The 21,966-nt window shown below is 43.0% G+C and overlaps 1 protein-coding gene and 1 long non-coding RNA gene across 4 annotated transcripts; one reads left to right on the top strand and one right to left on the bottom strand.

Annotated features, from left to right (window-relative positions):
- Positions 1 to 275: 275 nt before the first annotated feature.
- tmod4 (tropomodulin 4 (muscle)) lies at positions 276 to 15,137 on the bottom strand. 3 transcript variants are annotated; one of them, XM_076081239.1, is made up of 10 exons: positions 14,964 to 15,137; positions 7,852 to 8,028; positions 6,917 to 7,073; positions 6,113 to 6,232; positions 3,761 to 3,853; positions 2,316 to 2,446; positions 1,552 to 1,659; positions 1,128 to 1,271; positions 878 to 1,022; positions 276 to 718 (listed from the first exon to the last, which is right to left on the bottom strand). In XM_076081239.1, the coding sequence occupies exons 2-10, from the start codon at positions 7,951 to 7,953 to the stop codon at positions 696 to 698; spliced, it is 1,023 nt and encodes a 340-aa protein (XP_075937354.1). In that variant the 5' UTR covers positions 7,954 to 8,028; positions 14,964 to 15,137; the 3' UTR covers positions 276 to 695. The 3 variants fall into 3 exon arrangements, with proteins under 3 accessions (XP_075937354.1, XP_075937357.1, XP_075937355.1); XM_076081242.1 differs by lacking the exon at positions 14,964 to 15,137 and adding an exon at positions 10,170 to 10,194; XM_076081240.1 differs by lacking the exon at positions 14,964 to 15,137 and adding an exon at positions 9,027 to 9,048.
- Positions 5,252 to 13,848, top strand: LOC142938047 (uncharacterized). Its single transcript, XR_012949479.1, has 2 exons — positions 5,252 to 9,999; positions 10,165 to 13,848. It is a non-coding gene; the product is annotated as an uncharacterized LOC142938047 (long non-coding RNA).
- Positions 15,138 to 21,966: the final 6,829 nt, after the last annotated feature.

Raw genomic sequence — 21,966 nt, 5'->3', positions numbered from 1 at the left:
TCCCCATAAACTGTGAAGAGAATCATTCCTAATGTTTACTCTTTTTGATGGACCTGTTCAGTCTTACAGAGTTCTGTTTGTGTTAATATGAATATGATTAGAGGTTCATTTGAGCTTCTGCAAAACAATTCTGTCCAGTTTCAGCTGTAGATAATGAAATGCACCGAAGTATGTACCTCTTTGGTGCATTTAAACTTGTTCTGAACGCTCTTCACATATCCGATATAAAGGCGTAGAAACAATCAAATTAAACTTGCCAAACATTTACAAAAAAATTACTTGAATATATATTTTTTATTTAAAGTATTTACAGTTTGTTTTCTTCCCACAGAAAGCACCACATTTGAAAATGTTTTTTTCATGAATGAAAAGTGTGTTTTTGGATGATGATGAAGAGGAGGATGAGGATAAAAGCACAAAAAAAAGAAGACACCTCACATTTTGCTTGTGACCTATACATGCCTTTATGGTGAATTCAGCACAGTCTACAAAAAAAAAAGCTGGCTGCGGTAAATGAAATGAAATGGTTGCACATGGGTGTTAGGTGGGTCGCACCGCGCTCAGCGACCCGGGTTAATTTGGGGAGGATTGGTTCAGCTCCGGCGCTCCGCATGGAGGAAGCTGGCGGGAGGCTGGTCTGTCCAAAGGCTCCACGGGGCTGAAGTGGCTGTTCTTCTGTTCGCTCCTCGCTGCTTTCATCTCAATCTCTGCTGGCGAACTGCAGAGAGAAGAAAGACGAAATATGACACGAAATGAGGAAAAAGACGGTCCTGAAACACACTTTACTTCACACTTCACACATCTTGCTCAGTGCATCTCAAAGATTAGCTCCAATCTTTCCAGAATTCTACGTGGAGATCAATAATTATGTTCTCACTCATGTCGTTGTTTCGTGTGATTGCCATGGCCGCTCTGGCGCGGGGACCCTGCTGGGTGAAGTGGTAGCCGAATTTGAGGATGCTGGAGTTGTTCTCCAACATGGAGGCGATCTCCATCTCAACAGAGTCTCCCAGCTTCTGCCTCTGCATGGAGACACGCTCGCCAGTGTTACAACTCAGAAATCTCACTTGTTGCATTTATTACCGAGATGCTCTGTAGAGCCGTAGTTTCGGTTACGTGTTTCGGACCTGGTTGTCGATCTTGAGCTCCACCAGCGTGGCGTTGCTGGTCATAGCTTTGATGACCGCCAACATGCCGTCCGAAGTGATGAAGTTGGACTCAACATTAAGACTCTGCAAGCTGGTGTTCTCCTGCAGCATCTCGGCACATGACTGGTAGACATACACGTGGGTACAAAAACTTCATTTGAAACATTACATGGTACCACCATTTATTTGACTTGAGGATGGATAGGATTATGGGTTCAATACCCAACAAAATTGTAACGTATAAATGGCAGAGATGCAGAAAAGTGTCTTCTTGCCAGGTTTAAATATCAGTGGCTCTAAGAGTACGTATTGTTTTTCTTTATACTAAAGAAATTCAAACCAAAACATTAGAAAATAAACAGCATCTGTCAGCTGACCGCTTGTCGTTTCATATCGTACTCACGTAGGCCACGGGGTCGTTGCTGCGGGTCGCGGCGATGCTCAGAGACTCCACGTGAGAGTTTCCCTTCATCGCCTCGAAGACCTCCTTCAGTGTTGGGATGGGAATGTCCTGCAGCACAGACACAGTCACCTTTAAGAGCTTCATGCATTCATTTGTTAATAGAGAGCCGAAGGGATGACGGATTTTTGTAGGCCAACCAGGAAGTCAGCGTCACACTGGTTCCCAGTCAACAGCCAATGGGATTCTTTCATTGGATTTTTGGATTATTGCAGAAAATAAACTCTGTGGGCAAACAAACTTTTATGATACTTACATATGTTTTGTTCAGCAAGATAATCTTCAGAAATGAACACCGCTTTTGTAATTTCTGAAGCGTAGATACAATTGCCAGGAGCAAAAAAGCTAACGTTAGCTTGCTGTTAGCAACCGCCTCTAATAAGACACGTAAAAGCTTCAAAATACATGAATCTAGTGATGCATTTTATATCGTAGAACCTTATTTCAGGCATCTCACCAAAACAAAAAAAACACATCGACTTTGAGACGAGGGAACCAGGAGTGCAAACATGCCGACTCATTTATGGGTTTTAGGATTAGTGTTGCACAGTAAGAGTCACTTTCAGAGAAAAGTATAACTATGTTGGCTTGGAAGAGTGTGAACTTCAGCTGCATGGTTCTCTTTGCTACTAATGAATTGAAGGAATAAACTGTTTAATGCATCTTCTCCAGCATCCTGTTACCATCGCAGTTTTCTTTCAGCTGACCTTGATGTTGTTGAGGTTGACTTCGGTCAGGCTGCTGTCGTTGTTGTGGATCCTCTCCAGGGTTTCCTCCACGTTGGTGGGGTTGGGCAGCTCGTCGGGGAAGATCTTGAATGGATCTGGTTTCACTACACCTGTAGGAGACAGTGTCACAGCTTAGGCTCCAGAGGGGCGTAGTGATCCAGTTTAAGGCTTCACTCATTCATTTATTGGTGTTGAACCAAGAAGAGGAAACTTCCTTCTTTCAAATGACACATACGTAACGTCACAGATGAGAAAACCCTCAACATGTTGCAAAGTGCCTTAGTGTTTTATTCTTCATGCAGGGTTCAACCTGCTGTACAAATAGTTCTATTTATTAGTGCTTATCAAACTGTGCAGTATCCGCTCAAATGCCACCGAGCTAAACTTCTGTTTCCACCATAGTTGAAATGCTCACTTGCACTTCAGCTCCATAAACTTTCTTTTTTTTTTTAAACTGCTGCTATTTTTCTTGCAAGTACCGGATAGGAGTGTGCATGTGCAACGCTCTACAGAGATAAGAAGGAAGCGAGATGACTCAAATTTACTGTATTTATAGAGAACATTTTATAAAAGTGCTGTAGAGCTGTAAAAAAACATGATACAATTTAAGAGAAGCTACTTCCACCATCAGTTCTGGTAAATAAAAAAAGGATGGCTTCTATTTTACCATTTACTAGCCCGATGTTACATTATACTTATCCAATGCATGCTAGCAACCCTTATTGTGAAGCTCTGTTCATGTAGTTTATAAAGTGTACAGAGACAATCAGGTCCTGTTTGCCTGAATAAAATATAGTCGAAGAAATAAGCATGATTATGCCGGCTTCCTTCTCTTTTCTGGAAATGATTTCCCAGGAGATGTTCAGTGATGATCTAGCTTCTAGCTGACGTGACAGACGGATGGAGCTTTGCGCTAATATGTTCCTCACTGTGGAAGACGTGCAGACTACGACGATAACTCATCCATGAAACCATCTCTTACATGCTGAGAAACGATGACAAAGGGATTTTAGAGCCGAGTTTCCTAGGATTATTTGCTGCCACTGAACCAAACATGGCAACCAAGTTAACATTAGTCAAACATTTAAAATGAGTAGGGAAGATAGCAACGTTATGTTATGTCCTCCAACCTGCATGTGCTACCATGTCATGTGACTTGGGGGGCGTTTCCACAACATAACAGAGCAGCCTGTTATGAGCCTCTCGTCCATAAACAACCATTTAAACGTTAATATGATCCTGAACAGGACTTTCAGATGACGATGTTCAATCTGTTTTGGGAAGTTCTGTTAGATAAGACGAGTAGTTCTGATCAAGAGACGATGTAGATAAGATTAAGAATCTCACCAGCAGTTTACTTTTCTTGTGACTGTCAATATGAGCTTAGTGTGATACAAAACAATGTTTAAATTGTTCATACGTACTGTTGATGCCCTCGATGTTGGCGATGGTTCCTGTGGTGCCCAGAGCGTCGTAGTACTGCTTGTTGCTCATCAGCGTGTACATTCCCAGGATAGCTGCAAGTAGAAGAAAGCAATCACTGTGAATACCAGATCAGAATGTCTCTGATGTTTGGATGACATCATGCTGAATGTCCTGGATTGTCCAAAGAAGAGACCCAGTTAGGTGTCCCTTGTCTCCTGTGTGGCTCTATGTTTGATGAGATGAGGAAACTCGATCACTGGTTGTAATCTCACAGTAATGAGAGCACACATTTAATCACAAGGTTCAGGGTGGGCCTCGAGCTTTCTCAGTGTTATTCTAGCTGATACTGAGTCAGTGTTAAAAGACCACACACACACACACACACACACACACACACACACACACACACACACACACACACACACACACACACACACACACACACACACACACACACACACACACACACACACACACACACACACACACACACACACACACACTCTTTAGGAGAGGAGAACACTGCTGGAGTCTTGGACAACCTTCTTGTAAAAGACAGAAACCAGCCAGTTAAGAGGCAATGCTGTGAAGTGTGACGTTGGTCCACAGAGAGTGAAAAATAAAATAGATTTTTAGGCTCTCTGTAGATTTTTACATAGAAAATATAAAACCCAGAATGACTTAGAAATAAAATAAAAAGTGAATATCTTCCACATCTCTGTCACTGAACAGATGACTGACAGTTTTCTCTTGTTGTGTTGTTACTCTTGATGACCAGGAGGAGGCAGACTTCCTCCTGTTGTAACCTGACAAACTGTGTCGCACACCAACTGCTGTAACTGCAAGCCCCCCCCCCCTCCACCCTCCACCCTCCACCCTCGCTCCACCTTCCCAGCCTCCTGACCCGGTGTGGGGAACCATAGGAAGGTTCTTGTGAGGAGAGGGAGGCCAGGGAGACAGCTGCCTGCTCGGTGGGTGGGGGGGCTTACCGACCATAAACACCCCCCCCCCCCCCCCCCCCCCCCGTCATCCGGTTTGCCTCCTTAGAATAACCCACGGTAGCTTTACAGCACAAACTAGACTGCAGAAACTAAAAAAAAAACTCAATATAGCAACGTGGCGATATAAATAAAATGTGAAAATGAAGTTGTTGGATCTCTCTCTCTCTCTCTCCCTCTCCCTCTCTCCCTCTCTCTCCGGGCTCATGGAGCGGGTCGGCCCAGCTATTCAGCCCCCTTTTAGTCTGTTTGCCAAAAAGCCCAAACAAAAGCCTGACAGAGTCTAACCGAGGTTTAATCCTCATCTGGACTCCATCCAGGGTTAAAAAGGCCGTCTCTGTGACAGGCTGATGGAGCCGGACAAACACGCTCCCCCGCTCTGCCTTTCCGGATGCCTGCCTCTCTCTGTGTGAGCGCGTGTTCGTGCTGTTCAAAGGATCACACTCAATAAAGAAAACACGCTCTACATTTCAATTTAGCCTAATTTCTGAACAAGGGAGGCGGTCTGATACAGTTTTTGTAACTTAAGGGGGTCAGTTACAGAGGCTCTTTATTTGAAGTATCCGCTGCACATTGGCATCAATCGTGATGTCAATGTGTCACATTGTCACAATATGTTTGTTTGTGATGTTGATGATTGAGGAATAATACTACTATAGATAGTACATGAAAGAATAAAATGTCAAATCCACAAATCCTAAATGGAAAACAATTCTAAATGGTTTCTGAAAGACTCGTCACATCACACTGTTGATTCCAAGCTCTGATAGAAAACACGGTGGCTTGCTTGTCTGTCACCACAGTAGCTTCCCACCGGTCTGTTTCTGACAGATACTGTATCTCGGCCCCCCACCGCCCCCCGTGTTCACTCCTCCCTCCCCTCTGGCCGCGGGCCAGGCTTATTTATTTCTGTGTTGCTGAGCGCGTAGAATTGGACCCCATCGCACGTCTGGCCATGTCTGTAAAGCAGGGACTACTGAAGCCAACAGCAGAGAGATAACTGGGCCTGTACTGTAGAACCATGGTGGGTCAAAACACTGAGGTCTTAATCAGCACCGGGACAAAAAGATGACGTCATAGGACGAACAGAGCTTTCTTTTCACGGCAGATATTTTGACACGTCAACATCGGCAGGAGAAGCATGAAAGCACAGGTGTAATTGATTCCCAGTAAGAGCGACTGCATTCCAGTTGCTATCGTTTGTGCTGTCAATCAAGTGTCTCAATGAAACCTGGGCTGCGTTCAGAGTATACTAACTAACTGCTTACTACACACTCAATCAGTATGAGTTGAAGTATGATTCTAAAGTGCTACAACTGATATTCGTGGTAATGGTAATGGTGTTGGTCTAACCTGCGATGTCACACATCTCTGCGTCGGTGGCATTTTTCAGAGCCTCCTCCAGCTCCGGCTCCAGTATCACCTGCTCGTGCGCAGGGATCTCCGCTGGTTTCTTGGGCACGAAGGACTTTCCTGGAGACGGACAGAAAAGAATGGACGAGTTAAGAGACGAAACGATCAGAGATGAGGACATCCACAGAGCCAGACAGGACGAGAGTGTCGAGTTTCTGACGTTTGTGAGTGTTTGTGCATCAGTCAGCGAACAAAGTGTTTTACTCTATAATCGTGTTTCTTCTGTCTGAATAGTTTAAACCGTATATTTGTCTCTGTTCTGGTAAAAGCTCTGTTTGGATCATGTTTCACAAGTAAGTCAGGGTTTAACTCGGATTTGTGGACCAGCTCTAATAAGCTCTGTGTTTTCCACCGGAGTGGAGATTGTGGTTTCTTATCTTTTTCTCATTTATCTTCACGAATAACAACAAAAGCTCATTTTAAAACAGCACGTAGATGTATCCGGTATTGGTTGTTTACATCGAGTTCCACAAGAACTACAGGACAAATACTCTCAGGTCTGCACATGTCAGCCTGTGGGACTATGATGGAAATTACCCCGAAACTCAGTGAGCTGCAAAAGCCCCACACAGACCTGAAACTAAGAGCCTGAGCTGCTGTGCAGTGAAGCATCGCAGAGTACAACACTGTACAGCTGTGTGAGGGAGACGGGGGGGGAGTCGATGGAGATTTAAGTCTTCGCACACACAGTTTCGTGTCTTTGTCGTGACATAAGATTGAGATGACTTGGTGTATTTAACAGACCTTTCTTCTGCCCAGTGAAGGGCACCAGGTCCTCCCTGTCCTCGTGCTCCAGGGCCTGCTTCTCCAAGTGCTGCTGCAGGGCGTCGCGGTCAAACTCCCCCGTCGGGCCCTTCTTCGTCTGGTCACGCTGCCGGTAGCCAGCGGGCAGCATGGCATTCTGGGAGAACGAGGGGTCAAATGTTATGTTGATGCGGCATTAAGACGAGAGAACACGAGAGAAGAGATTCGTTGTTACTCCAGCGTCTGGACGGACGGAGTGAGTAGAAAATGCTTTAGTTTAGACCCATCAGATGATCTGCTACAGCCGGGGATCTATAATCACCGACTGTGACTTTAATTGGCTCGATGTTCTCGAGCCATCTGTATAGAATACGTCTGTATAGAATACGTCTGTATAGAACTCTGAGGTGCATTCACATGGTTCTGCAGTGACGATACAAGCTACAGCAGTTTATTTTGAGGGCATTTTGTAAATCATACTTGTAGTTTTCTCATTTTGACAACATGTATCACACTTTGGAACATGTGGGTGTTGCCCAATCCGCTGCATCTGCCTGAAGCATTTTCATTTGGGAAACTTTGTTATGGCAACAGTTACTTTTAATGGTCGAGTTTGCCGCTTGATTTCACTTCAATTGATCTTTCGCCCTTTGTTCTCTTGCTGCTCACTTCTTGTAACAAATGTAATCACCGCGTGGGCTCACTGAAGGGAAGACTTTGCAATAAAGTGGAACTGAATGCACCTCTCCTCTTCGAGGTCAGTCATCCTGCAGGTTTTTCTTTTGCTGACCGTTAATAAGATACACCGCGGAGATACAGGAACAAAAAGCTGCAGGATTTCTGGACCCCAAGGCGCCAGATCTGACCACCAAAGCCCTGTGGAATTGGAGACCAGAAGCCAGCTGGTTTGGAAAACATCAAGCGCTCCCTGGTACCTCGGGGTCCATCTCCTGCAGATCAGCATCCAGCTGGTCCAGCTCCGCAGCACTGAGGCCCTTGAGGATGGCATCCTCGTCGATGTCCCGGGGGTCCGACATGGCTCCTGAGGCTCTGGCTCACATACACACGCACTCACTCATACACACCGCTGCACACCTCTGGGCGAGAGGGCACTGTGAGAGAAGGGAAGAGAGAGCAGGGGGGGGGGATATCAGAGTTTGTTTTTCTCTCTTGTGTCCTCTGTTTATTTAGAGTTGAATCCCTTAGCAACACAATTAGTGTAAATAAAGTTACACGGTATCATATCAGTGTTTTCCATCAATTACCTAGACTGTGGCGGCTCGCCAAAGTCTAATTTGTTATGCCATAGTTTCATTATGAGCTGAAATGGGCTGGCTCTCTCCCTGCACAGTTTCTCCACAGCGACAGAATCTAGTTCAATACAGTACACGTCATAGTTTATTGGCTGAATCTGACTCTACAAAGTAGCCAAACTAGTTACAAATATTGTCAAATAAATGTAGTGAAGTTAAACATTTCCCTCTGAGATGTAGTAGAGTAGAAATACAGTGAGTAAATCTTGAAGACACCTCTTTATGACCCACATGTAAACCAGACCATCAGCAAGAAAACTAGTTATTTCTACATAGAAGAAATAGATTTGACAATATATATTAGATATTTATTCACTTCAATGCAGTAACATAGCTGGACCTGTGACTACTGCTGAGTTATTTGTCCCAGGAATGAACGCTGGTTGTAACAAAAGCCAGATGTTAGCAGGTGTTCAGTGGGTCTCTGTCCAGTGGGGAAGGGGCTGGAGTGTGTCCAAATCAAACTGTAGTGGTTGTGAACCGAGGACATTTCAGCTCACGGTCGCCACCTTCACCCTGAGGACACCAGGGCGCACCCAGGTTTTCAAACTATCTGACAAAATTAGAAATCCCTCTGTCCTTACTTTACCTGGGACCCCCCATGGAGTACCAAACAGTTTCATGATCTTCATTGAGCTTATCGACCGCCTTGTTCAGACAGCTTATAATAATAATGCCGTGATGATAATAATAGATGCATTTCCAAAAACAAATCTGCAAGACTCTGGAGGGCAGAGTCAGTATAAATATGCAGCAGCGGCCTCCAGGACGCACGCCGACGTGAGCTTCATTCTCACCTTAAAAAGCACATGAGAGGTGAATACCCACCCACTGATGTCCCGCTGTTTGAAAGGAGAAGAGTTAGAGCGAGGCACAGAAGTGAAGAAAGTTAAAGAGAGAGAGAGAGAGAGAGAGAGAGAGCAAAGTCTTTGTAACTCTAAACCCTTAGCTCACCACACTGAGACTAAGAATAGCAGAATGGAGAGGGGTGGAAAGTGCAACCCCTTATTTATCATTGACGGACACTCGCTCATACAGTAGTGGACACACCCGGACTGTATCTGCACCCAGTGATGAGAAAACACCCAACGACAAACAGGTTTAAAGTACACAGAAGAGCCCTGAAGCTGGGAAATAAAGACCCGCAGTGATGGCTCTGGGTCAAAGTATGAGTAATGCAGCTATCGGGTCTGTGAGGTCTAATGTTTTGATTTTCAGTCCAGATTTCATCCCAACTTGGCCAGAGGACGAAAACCCACCGCAGCTCAGGTCACAGAGTGGCGTCATTGAGCCAGTCAGGAACCAATCACATCTGTGATCTGTGATGGCAACAAGTACACAATCAAACGTGTGCTCAGGGATTCTCTAAGGGATGCAACTTGTACTATACTACAGTATTGATTACATCAATGCAACTTTATCCAACTTCATAAAGGTCTATAACCCCCCATCACAGAAAACAATGTGCCAAACATGACTAGAAATGGTAATTCACTGCCGTCCTAAATACTGTAATGGACCAAGGGCTCGGAGGCGGAGTTAAAGAAATCGCTAATGTGCTCGCTCCACAGGCCCACAGATGCAGAACATCGCCAGAATATCCGGGAAACTGTATCAGAATTTTTTAACTTGGAGGTCAAACTCTTTTTCTTTTACTTCACGTACCGCTGAGCATCTTCCACAGGCATGAACGACGCTGTATCTAGTTCTCTCTATGCATCCGTGCTCCAGGAACACTAACTATGGGACCGTGACCTGGTTCTGCTCAAGGTAACGCCTGTTTGTTTGGAGTCACTGATCAGATTACACTTCATTAGAGAGGACACACACACACACACACACACTGCTTGTGACTGGAGATGGATACACACCATGTGGCTGATGAAACAATACCTGCTAATGAATCAAAGAATGACAACTTGGTGTGCGTGTTAGCATACGTTTCAGATCGTCTCCTTGGACAAGACCTCTGGATTTCTCTCTCACTTTCCCTCGCCGACGCTGTGTGGCTCTAACGCGTAAAGCCAATGACACAAACACCGGATTGCAGAGGAAGATGGAGCAGATTTAAAAGGATGAGGGGAAGGAGGCTGCAGCTCAAAGCACCCGGTGGAGGATATAGACCAGCCTGGCTGTGGGATAAAACGTTGTTATATGAAACACAGCCTCTGAGTCTTAACGGACAGACGTTAAACTCTTTACATCACCTACGTTATTATGGAGTTACCAAGAAACAACTTGATGGTGCATAGTCAGGGCTCAACACAAACTGCAACCAGGGGGCATCAGCTTTGGCTCGCCCAAACTGAAAATACGTCTGCCATTTTTTGTCACCTTATATTTTGAGTGATTGAGATACTGTGAAGTGATACGTCATATATATGTTATGGAGATAGGAGATATTGGTATCTCCCAGCCTTAACGTCGCCTCCCAAGACTTTCCTTTTTGTTTTATGTTCAGGTTCATCTGCTTCTTTGTTTGTTTGAGATGTTGACGAGTTATTCAAAGTTTTCGTCCGACAGTCGAACAACTTAATTTGCTTCACTATTGTCTCGCAAGTAAACACGCCTGTAACAGCAATATTTAAATATCACGAATGCAACAAAAATGATAAATGCATTGCTCATGGGGTGAATGTTTTGCTGTTTGCTGTCTCTGTTTTTTTATCCATTAAAAAGTGGTTGCAACTATTGACAACCAAAGGCCGTACATTGGGCAACCCTCACTGTCGGGCCCTGCAAATATAATCTGTGTAGCTAGTAGTGAGGGGACATTAAACCAAAAGCATCACTCAAGAATTTAGTTTTTATTTCATTTCTAATGCATTAAATTTCATCAGTCAGACATTAATGTTATGTTGTATATTACAGTAAAGCATCAAATGATGGAATATTTATTTGTTTATCATGCTACGATTTATTGATAGATTCATTTATTTAAGCAACTTTTGTTTTGTTTACTCAATAGTTCTATTCTGCTTCATGTAAATCCATTTTCAGGTAACAAAAATGTTAAAAAATGAACCTTTCCCAATCCTGCTTGTTACAGTTTCTCAGTGCTTTTCTTCTGTATTTAACGTAGCGAGTCGTCTGAGACTTAAGGAGTGAATGTGACCCAGAGCTCCATCCCAACAAGGCTCATGTGATTTGCCGGCCGTCGAGCCTTTGAGCCGTGCTTATTGTTGAGTTAAACGCGTGGCTGTTTTCTGACACTTGAGCTAAGTGTGAGGGCTCAGACGACTGCGTGCCAGCAGCCCGCCAGTCAAGGAACCGAAGATCTAAATACTTTGACATATACTCTTTTAGAAAGAGATCACTGGTTTGGGGGTCTTATAATAAAAAGGTACATTTCCTCTTCTCGCATTGTTTAGGGAACTACAAATCCTGAATTCATTTTATCACTGATTGTTTTACAGTAAATTATCATAAAATAGTTGCATGGACTTTGGCAGATAATAAAAAAATAAGCCTCTGGTGAGCGGACAAGCAGCCAGGCCCACCATTGTGTTTACATTTATTTTGACATTTCATTTGGCACGTTCCACGTGCCAGGAAGTCTCCGACCACGCGGCAAACTGACTGGACGTTGAATGTGCATCTGTCACCAGCGGTCCCGGCAGGAACTCTATAAAAACCACAACAAACTGGGAGCGGTGGCCGTCACCTGCCGCTGCCAGCTGGCTCGGGACGTTTCTTTTTCCAGTATTCAAATCTCAACCATCTCCTGCACCTGCAGTTGCTGTTTTTATGAGAGCCGTGACATCAGCTGAGCCTGGTTATAAATGTCTACATTTCATTAGTTCATGACAGCTACTCAATATTCAAACCCCGAGAGAGTGGTCGGATCTTACCCTCGCGTGTGACACAGATCTAATGTTCCCGAAAGGAAAGATAATGACATGCGACTCTTCTTAGCAAGTCAGAACAGAATTTGTCATGAAATCATAATTATGGCTATGTGGGAGAACGAGGGAACGGGACATTAAACAATCAGCTGATTTAATGAAAAGCCTCAAGTCATAGAAAAGCCGGAGGGCTCATTCTGCGAGTGTGTTTTAAACAAAGTGAGGCAGAATGAGAGTGAGTGTGAGCTAGCTTCTCCTCGGAACTGAGATCATCAGATCGGAAATAATCAGCCTAATACTGGATCAACTGGGTCTGAATCCTATGAAATGTGTAGCTCGTCATCCAGTATCTTATTGTGTCTGCACAACCAAAAACAATGCAAGAACTTCAACTCAAGACCAAATGTTCTGTTCAGTATTTGGGAAATAATGACGTGAATCTTCACTTATAAAAGACTCAAGAGTGTGAGCTTCACTTCAATAATTCATTTCACCAACTTGGAACTGAATCAGAAACTGATTATAAGATAAATCAGATTCAAAGCTCAACTGTGAGTCTCGTGCCCCAATTCAGAATTTTAAAATTGAGTCACAGTAGTGCCCTCACACAAATGCTGCTATGGAACAAACATAGTAGGAGTGTGGCCTGTACACTACTATGTGCCAACAATCCCACAATGTGTTGTATATTATAGACGCAATAATCCCTGTTGTGAGACAACACAATGACTGTCGAGTTGCTGCTCACAATAGAGGAAACTACCGAGTCATTCAACCTGAGCCGGTGTAATCAAGCAGAATAACTGAAAACACCTGCGCAGACTATCACAGGGCCGTCAGAGGAGTTGGGCCTTGTTCAGACTGACAGCTTAAATACATTTGTTTTTTTGGCAAATCCAGATTATATTTTGATTGATTTTAGAAAGTTGGACTGCAAGACAAAAGAAAAAAGAAATGTGAGTTTTGCAAGTCGGACACACAAATCTGCTTGCAGTCTCAGACTTGCAGTCTGAACGTAGCCTTTGTGTCCTGATGTCATGTACTCAGATCAGAAGCAGGACGAGATGCCACATACGTGTCTAAACACGGTGCACCACTATTGGCCGACATCCATTTGGTCAAAGTCAAACAAAGCTGAACTCTGGCAGCATGAATTCTTTGTTGTGAAGGTTTCAATAGTAGTGAACAGCAGGCGGAGGACATATTCAGAGCTGTAACGTGACTGTACGAGGTATAACTGGGCTCCACCATTCTAAATCACAGCGAACATGTTTCCTCCGACAGGAGCTGAAGCAGCTGCTGCTCCAACTGCCCCGATTATTGAAACCAATTCGGGTCTTCCCACTCCAACCACCTGTTGAGTTTCGCGCATGGGCACTTCGGTCACGGCCGTTAAAGTATCAACAGATTTCACAGGCTGGCGCTTCATACTGAGTCAGTGCATGTTCGTGGAGTCATTTGAAGAGCAGACTGTCTGTGGGGGAAAGGCACTTATTTTGGCGATACGTGAAGTAAAAACCTGATTCACTGCATGTGAGCTTGTTTGGTTTGTTATTGTCCTCGTGCGTTAAGGAGCTATAGGAGTAGTGCACTGACACACGCAGCAGCGGGGAGTTACTGTGTGTTTTATAAGTCAAAGACCATTACAAGGGTTTGGATTTCACAGTGACAAAGGTTGTACACTCATAAATGCTCCAGAATGATTTACACTCGGCTCCTGTGCCAGGGCCTTTGCTTTTACTGGAGCAGAAAATAAACTTTGATGTCATCTCTTTCTGTTTCCCTGATCTTTGCTAGGTAGAGGTTGATTTCTTTGTTAATAATTTAGTTTTTTTAAATGATCAGGCTGCAAGTTGCCATTCTGCCACCGACCGCTCTTAAGATTTGTCACCATCCGCAGGTTGTCTTCTCCACGTCTTGATGCCCGAGTGTAACATTCCAAATCTGCCCTCAGCTTAATTTTAGCTTCACAAGTCAGCTACTTCCAGCCGTGTGAATCCTCCCCGGCTTGGGTTGCTCCTCCAGACTGTATTAGAGCAACACATTTTGAGACAGACTTTAGGACTTTTGAACAACTTTAGGTTTTGCTCCAAAAGGAAAGTCTTAAAAGTTTAATTCAGTATTTGTTAAACAAAGTCACTCAAAGTTGGAACTGCTGCAGATATTCACAGAGAACGGCATGAAGTGGAGCTGTTTCACGAGACGGATTGTTGTCACAGATTGACACTGTAACAGAGTTGACTCTGCAGGAAGGTCACATCTACATACAACTTCATTGTTCACCCCAATTAAGGCATCAGTCCCCAAAAGACGAATAAATCCAGTGACAGACACTCAAATGTCAAACACTAATGCACCTTAACTGGACGGGGTGTGCAGGCGGAGGGCCAACTTAATCCTCCTTCCCGGTTTCCAAACCCTGCGACCTACTGAGACAACATCTCCAAACCCCCTCTGACGAATTAACGGCACAGCGATGAGCAGCTCAGCCCCACCACATACCACACTGAGAGCTTCATTAGAGAGCGACAGTATGTCAGTTTTGACCCCCTGCAGAAGCCCCCCCATCGAGTGACACAAGTGGAGAGTTTCAGCCTGGACACTCGCATATAAAAACAAGATATATTTATAACAATAAATCCAGTTAAGCATTAAGTCAGCACACTGCTGCACAGGAACATTTGCTCACCCATGTCCCCCATTCATTCTGTAGCTTTGTCCCATCTCAGACACAAATGCACAGTCTCACACAAGAGGGGGTCTAGCTTAAGAAAATGAAGCCCACCCACCCAAACAGGCAACCCAGAGGGGAAGATTTAAGTGGGGACCCCCCCCCCAACAAAAAAAAAGAAAATACAGAGCAACAGAAGGAAGCAGCCTCACACCTACCGTCACAGAAGCGCAGTGATGAAGCCCCTCGGCAAGGCAGAGCCTGCAGTTAGAGAAAGTTGTTTCTCTTTTTTCTTCTTCTCCCCCCCCCTCCTCTCTCTCTCCCTCTCTCTCTCACTCTACTCCCCCGCTCTCTTGAGTGCTATGCTGAAACAGGCATACTGACGGACAGCACTTTGAGAAGTCAGCATTTTGTTATTTTGGCTGAGAGAGAGAGAGAGAGAGAGGGCAGAGAATCATTAGAGAGAGGGAGAGAAGTGGGGCATGAACTCATATGTTCATCAGTCATCCAATTAAAAGTGCAGACAGAAAAAGAAGGGCTGACATCTAGTGGTTTGAGTCGACTTGTACATCGGAAATGAGACTGACCTCTTTTGCTTTCTATTAAAAGTTATTGTACTTTATGTATTTTTCTTACAAATCATATTATATTAGTTTGATTCTAAATTTCATGATTATTTGCTCTCATAAAAAACATGCACTTTCTGCATGGATTGTGCGGAAGATACCAAGTTTAAGACTATCATTATTTTTTGTTTTTTTTTAAGGTTTCAGCTTCTACAATGCTAACAGAGGACTGCCTATTTTCCTCAACATATGGACATATCAATGCTACTCTGTATATCAACGACATTTTACAGGCAAAAGCATTGAATTAGTATCTTGACTTGATATTGTAAGCAAGTCATATCCTGTCTTAATTGGAATTAACTAGCAACTTGTTAGCCCTTTAGCATTAACCCATATTTAGCTAAGCTAGCATTAGCTGGCTAACATAGCAGACCATTTAGCGGCTAAATAAGTTATTAGCATGACGTCATCCAGCTAGCCAAACCTGTCTGGTGTGCAGCTAGTGGAGAAGCTTCGCATGCAACGTTACTGCTTCCCTTCCCCGCTAGTCTGCTGTCTGATTGTGAGGTCAGGCTGATGTTTTCCGGTTTCGGTTCCGATTCCGGTTCCTGAATTTCAAAACGTACAGACGCAAATAATTCATAAATAAGACGATCGCATTCCGCCGGTAGAAATGGATCCTGATCTTATAAACAGAACACAGGACACAGTTTGTTAACAGACTACAGAGAGAAACACCTCTACAGTGGTGATTACTGTGTGTCTTTATTAGTTATTAGTATTATTAGTTACTGTTATTAAGTACAGTGATCATGTGAACACACAAATTATCAAAAGTCTCTCCAGCTGTTAGAGCCGACTGACAGCTGGACCAGCTGTGATCATCAGCCACTGGGCCAGATTCAGCCATTGGGGCAGAATCGAGTCTGCTGAATCTATTTGAGGATGCTGATTGGCTAAATTGTATGTCACACATTTATATCTTTAATCAGCAATTGGCTAAACTGCTTCATAAGACCCGCCTCTTTTGGGCAGTTTCTCCAGCGCCCCAGAGCTGCTGAGACGTGCACACGCGGAGAGGACGTGCAGGAAAAGCATATATTTACCGCAGATATCATATTTTACACATATTACTGGGTGATTCCATATTTCAAAAACGCAAATATTGACAATTTGTATAGTTTATTATTATTTATTATATTTTATTTGTTGTGGCTCAAGGTGGGGCGGCGCCCTATAGCGCCCTCTATTGACCAGCCGCCACTGCTCATCTCTTTTGTTCCTCACTTATTTTCTGATCTTAAGGCAAGTGTGGCGAAGTATTAAGTCACGTCAAAAATCTGTCATCATATTATAGTAACACCATTACTTACAGTAAGTCCCTGGTTTGTGATTTAAGAGGTAGCAGTTAAGGAATTCCCCTCCAGGTGGAAAATGAAGGACTAGATTACCTCATCAAACCTTCTCTGTAATCCACCCGTTTACCCTGAAAAACCCTTTTCATACCTGGACTAAGAGAGGAACTTTTCTTTTCCCAATTTAAATTCCCGGGAAACTGTACATATACATCATCTTAAATTTACAACAATTTTTGTAATAATTTTCTGCACTTTATAGAGTTTTTTTTAAACCGGACTGCACACATCCACATGCCTCCTCGACGGCCACTAGATGGCAGCAGATAGACACTAACGATGTAAACACAGCAGCTCTGATGTTCTTATGAAATCATTGCCTTCAAACAGGCAACCCTGTGTGCTTTTACTGTACAATGCCCTCCAGTGTTTGGCACTCGGGCTATACATGAGCCGAAGGGCTGCATGAGGAAAACAAGACATGCAAGGAGCAATAGTGAGCTCATTATTGAAAGGGATAAATGTGCCATGTTAGGGGGGAAAAACATTGTGTGGATGATTTAGAAAGTGATAAACCTCCTTTGATTCTATTCAACAGAATACTTTTAAATGTGCTTTAAATACAACAATATCATAAGATAAGTATGTAGCTGACCAAGCCCTGTAACCTATTACACAACACTAAATGCCATTCATGCTTTGGATCCCTGACAGATGCTTCACATGCTGTACACCTTAGTGTTTACATGCTACCTGACTGCATTCTGTTTCATGATGACTCTCACCATAGAAGTACCAACAACAAACAAAGTGCGCTCAGCATTCATTTGTTTTTCTTTTCCCAGCAGTGTTCACATAATCCGACACGAGTGTGAACAAAAAAGCAGCCGAGTTCTCACACTGTTTGTGCTTTTTTTATTCTGTCATATAAGCACTTACTTTATGTGTTCAGTGTCTCTGTTATTGCAAAGTCGGCACATTCCTCTGCACGCCCTGATGTGATCTATTGCACCTGCAGCCTTTGCACGTTAAGGACTTTCTTAAAAAGGGTCGGTTCGCGAAAAGGAAGGGCTTTAAAAGTGGAGAGTCAAATGCAAACGATTCCAAGACACAAATGGTCTAAAAAATGATGTGGATCATATGTCACAATATATATCCTCACTCATGCAGACAGTCTCAGTTATATCCACTTAGGTTTTGATAAATCTATCTCTGAGATGTTTGCCTCCGAACCAATGCAATCAAGATGAATAGAATAAAATATGTGCTGCTGGGAATATTGCAAAATTAAATTTTAGACAAATATATGATAAGTAATGTGTCTTTCTAAGAGCAATGTCCTGGGTTACCCTGGATAAACCCAGGGTAACCGTCTTTGGTAGAAAGTACTTTCAATGACAAAAATAGTCCCTACGAAATATGTTAGCAGTGATGTGTTGGGATTATCCACAGACACAACAATGTTTCTTTCTCCTCACTTTGAGCTCCACAAATTAACTTCTGTTCACGTCAGCTGTGTTGGTTCGACGGCAGAAGTTTCAAAATCAAAACTTTCTGCATTTCTAGGTGAAAAAGTACTGTTCGTGCACTGAACTTTTAAACTAATGATTTTGTCTTGAATTTCCTTTGAAGTTTTGCAACCCTAAACTTCTGCATTTTCTTTGGAACCTTGAATTCAATTTTAAATAAAGTGTATGTTTGAACAATGCCTGGTATGTAAAGATGAACAAAGCCACAATATATGAGCCTCGGACAATAAAACCTGAAATGTTTACATTTTCAATGAAGTCAAATCAAATCTACATTGTTTTAAATGGAACTAACTGAAGTGATATTGTTATGAAATATGTTGTTTCCCCTCAAGTCAGCTTCCTCCTACTCTCGTTTTCAGTTTGACTCTTAAACATCCTGAGTTTATTGTTTTTTTCACTGGTTCATAATTAGTCCAAAATATATTGAAGTACTGAGACTTCCCATAAGTCACTTATGTACTTTTGTACCAGAGATTGTGTGTGTGTGTGTGTGTGTGTGTGTTTGAGCGTATGTGTGTATGAGCGTGTGTTGTGCGTGGGTGTTTCCAGTTAAATGACTCAGTCACCAGATATGGAGGGGGAAGTGTGATCCAGTTAAGTGATACGAAACAGAACAAGTGAGTAAGATAGAGAGAGAGAGAGAGACTGGAACTTCTGGAAGAGAGACCGGGGACAGGGGAACAGATACACAAACATGGGGCTCAGCATTGGAAGTAAACTGCAAAGCTAGTTGGCACTGTAGACACAAGACTGATGGTTTAATCAACCAGAAACTGATAACCACATTGAATGAAAACACTCTGCGAAACCAGCAACCATCTGGACATTATGACTGGCCAACACAGACAAATGTTAATACGCAGAAGAAGAAAAAACAGACTGTGTCAGTTCTGCTGAGACAGAGACACACTTCCTGCTGCACTGCAGGGGCCCAACGTGTCAGGGGCCCTCCTGGCCTTCACCTACGAAATGTCCCTCAAAGGGACACTTACCAAACCAGGAAGAGACTCAACACTACAAAGAGATACAAAACAGCTGCAAAGAGACACAGAGGGAGACTCACAAAGACTATGAAAAGGGACGAAATAACACAAAGAGACTCAAAGCAACTACAAAGAGACTCATAATGACCACAACATGACCAAAACATCTGCAAAGAGATGCCGAACAGCTGCAGAGAGGCCACAAAGAGACACAAAACAACTACAAATAGAGGCCAAACAGACAAAAAAAACTACAAAAAGGCAACACAACTATTAGTCTGTGTGTCTTGCTTCACATGCTGCTCAAAGGCAAGGCCTTACCCTGTCTCCCTACCGTTAACAGGTGCACCGTGTGACCTGACTAAACCCTTTATCAATGCAACTTGTCATCTGTTTTTTCTTTTCAAGCTCTGTATAAATGCTAATTTGACTCGTACAAATAGATTACGATCAGGCTCATTGTCTCATGATCCGCTCACGTCTGCAGCTCATAGAAGACATGTTGACCGAGTTTTCTTTTCCAGAATATTACTCAAATAGCAAAACAAAATTCAATATTTTCTTGAGAAGAGAATATGTCAGAGCAAGTCACATGCTGAAGGGAAGAAACAACACTACGATAAGTCATCGTGTTCAGTTGTTAAAGGGACAGTTCAATATTTATATATAAGCTTAAACGATTTTTCTAGCTTAGCTTAGCACAAAGACAACAGGGGGAAACGGCAAACAAATCCTTAAAACTATATCTGATCTTATCATATTTATTTATTTATTTTTATGATTTGTCTGCATGGTCTTGTTGCATTGTATATAGAGTATAGTGTGAACTCTTTGCAAAGTACAAGTAACTTTATTTTACCGTATTTAGCACCTTTCTAGAGCAGAGGTGAGAAAGTGCTTCACAATAATATATAATAATTCACACTGAGCTTTCTGTTATTGTTATTATTGCTTAGCTTTTGCTGCTTTGTCTGTCAAAGCACTTTGTAAATTCAGTTTTTAAAGGTTCTATATAAATAAAGTCATTATTATAATAAAAGACAAAAGCAAGACATACTAAACTTATGTTTTCAATTCATGCCAATAAAGCAACTTTGAATGTGACTGATGAGGCGGGGTTCTACCGCTTCAACAGGAAGCCTGCGGGGCTCCCCCTCATATTCAAACACAGGAACCTCTGGGGACGAAAACCAAAGCGATAACAAGGACTCTTTTTCCCTCTTTGTGGGACAAATGATCACAATTCTTTCCTCGTCCCTCTGCTCCTCTCTCACACATCCGCATTGTCTCCTCTCACAGACACCTTCAGACCACCTGCTTCCTCATTCACTGAAAAGAGGAAATACATTGATGGAATTCCTGTAAGACATCCTCGTTGTGTGGAGTTTCCACCACTAGAGGGGGCAAATGAGGCGTTTTTTTTTTTTTCGAGTGACATTTTTCCAAACCGGAAGACAAAAGGTCTTTGTCTCATAAAGATGCAGCCCCTTCTTCTGCTTCTCTTTTTCCTTTGTGTGCGTGTGTGTGTGTGCTACGTGTGCAGCGTGATCACAGCAGGAGGACTTTAGCTGTGTTGACAGCAAACACAAGCGCTCTCCTTCGCTGTGTTTGTGATGTTCCCAGTGGAGAACTTTTATTCCACTTGGCCCCGAAACACTGAGTGAATACCAAACACAAAACCACATGAGGAACATTCCACTGGGTCGTACTGTGCGAAGACTAAATCAATCTCAAAGCTGTCCCGAACCAGTCTCTCAGAGCAGTGTATGCTATGTTGCAGTTAAAGTCTCACAAGGTGTTGTTCCCTCGCCTGAATGTGTGCCAAAGAACACAGAGTTAAAAGTCATTAGATACATAGAACACTATGTTGTTGAGGAAGTGTTCTGTTTATTCACCCATAATTAAATGGGGACTGAATAAGTTTGTACAGAGAGGAGTGGCGCCGGTGTTCAGTCCACTCGTTTAATATATCAGGTTATGAGCAATTAGATGGAAGTTAAATGCGGCAATGGTTACACTTGATTATAGCAGGGGTTAGCAGTTAGCTCATGATGAGGTATAGGGCACTTTAGTTACAGTGGTAAGAGCTAAGGTATTAGCTCAAATAACCACGTGTAATGTGAAAGAGGTTCGCTCATAATGACGACGCCACAGAGAATCATCACTCAGCTGCACAGAGCTTTTTAGCATCTTTTAGCTCGCCGTGGCTTTACCAGGCGGCGACTTTCGGTTCTGCCGAGTGAGCCGATGTGGAAGTGTCTTAAAGCTGCATTCTCTCTAGTGTCCACCAGGGGTCCTCTGGTTGTATAGAAGTCTATGAGAAAATGACTCTAGTTCTCTCTTGATTTATTACCTCAGTAAACATTGTAAACATGAGTTTATGGTCTCAATCACTAGTTTCAAGTCTTCTTCAATACAGCATGATGTTCATTGTGTAAAAATATATGTTGAGGCCACGATTTATCAATTCCTGCACACAAAATATAATTTGTTACCTCAATCTTAATTAAATTGTTCCCGTTTTCATTCATTTGTGCTCACAAAATTTAGTAATTAAATCATTTTGTCAGTGTAAAAGACCAAGTCACTCATCCCAGACGCAACCTCCTTCAGGTAATTTTCCTTGGTTATTGATAGCTATGGATAGGGACTCTTTAATTAGCTTTACTTTAGCTTGGAGATTAGTTTAGACAACATCTGCCTTCCAAGAGATTATTGTGCGTAAAAGGCAATTAACGAGGGTATTGAGAGCTCGGATTATGCTATCAATTAAGTATGGTCA

Source organism: Anarhichas minor, unplaced genomic scaffold (assembly GCF_050575085.1).
Source record: "Anarhichas minor isolate MPS153535 unplaced genomic scaffold, ASM5057508v1 ptg000079l, whole genome shotgun sequence".
NCBI lineage: Eukaryota > Metazoa > Chordata > Actinopteri > Perciformes > Anarhichadidae > Anarhichas > Anarhichas minor.
The sequence above is the reverse complement of the archived record's forward strand: the minus strand, read 5'-3'. Positions and strand labels throughout refer to the sequence as shown.

Coding starts and splice junctions, on each gene's coding strand:
- tmod4 (XM_076081239.1), bottom strand. CDS start 7,953: ATGTCGGACCCCCGGGACATCGACGAGGATGCCATCCTCAAGGGCCTC. Junction 6,233..6,916: donor CTTCACTGGGCAGAAGAAAG/GTCTGTTAAATA, acceptor GTCCGTCTCCAG/GAAAGTCCTTCGTGCCCAAG. Junction 1,023..1,127: donor AGCTCAAGATCGACAACCAG/GTCCGAAACACG, acceptor GTCTCCATGCAG/AGGCAGAAGCTGGGAGACTC.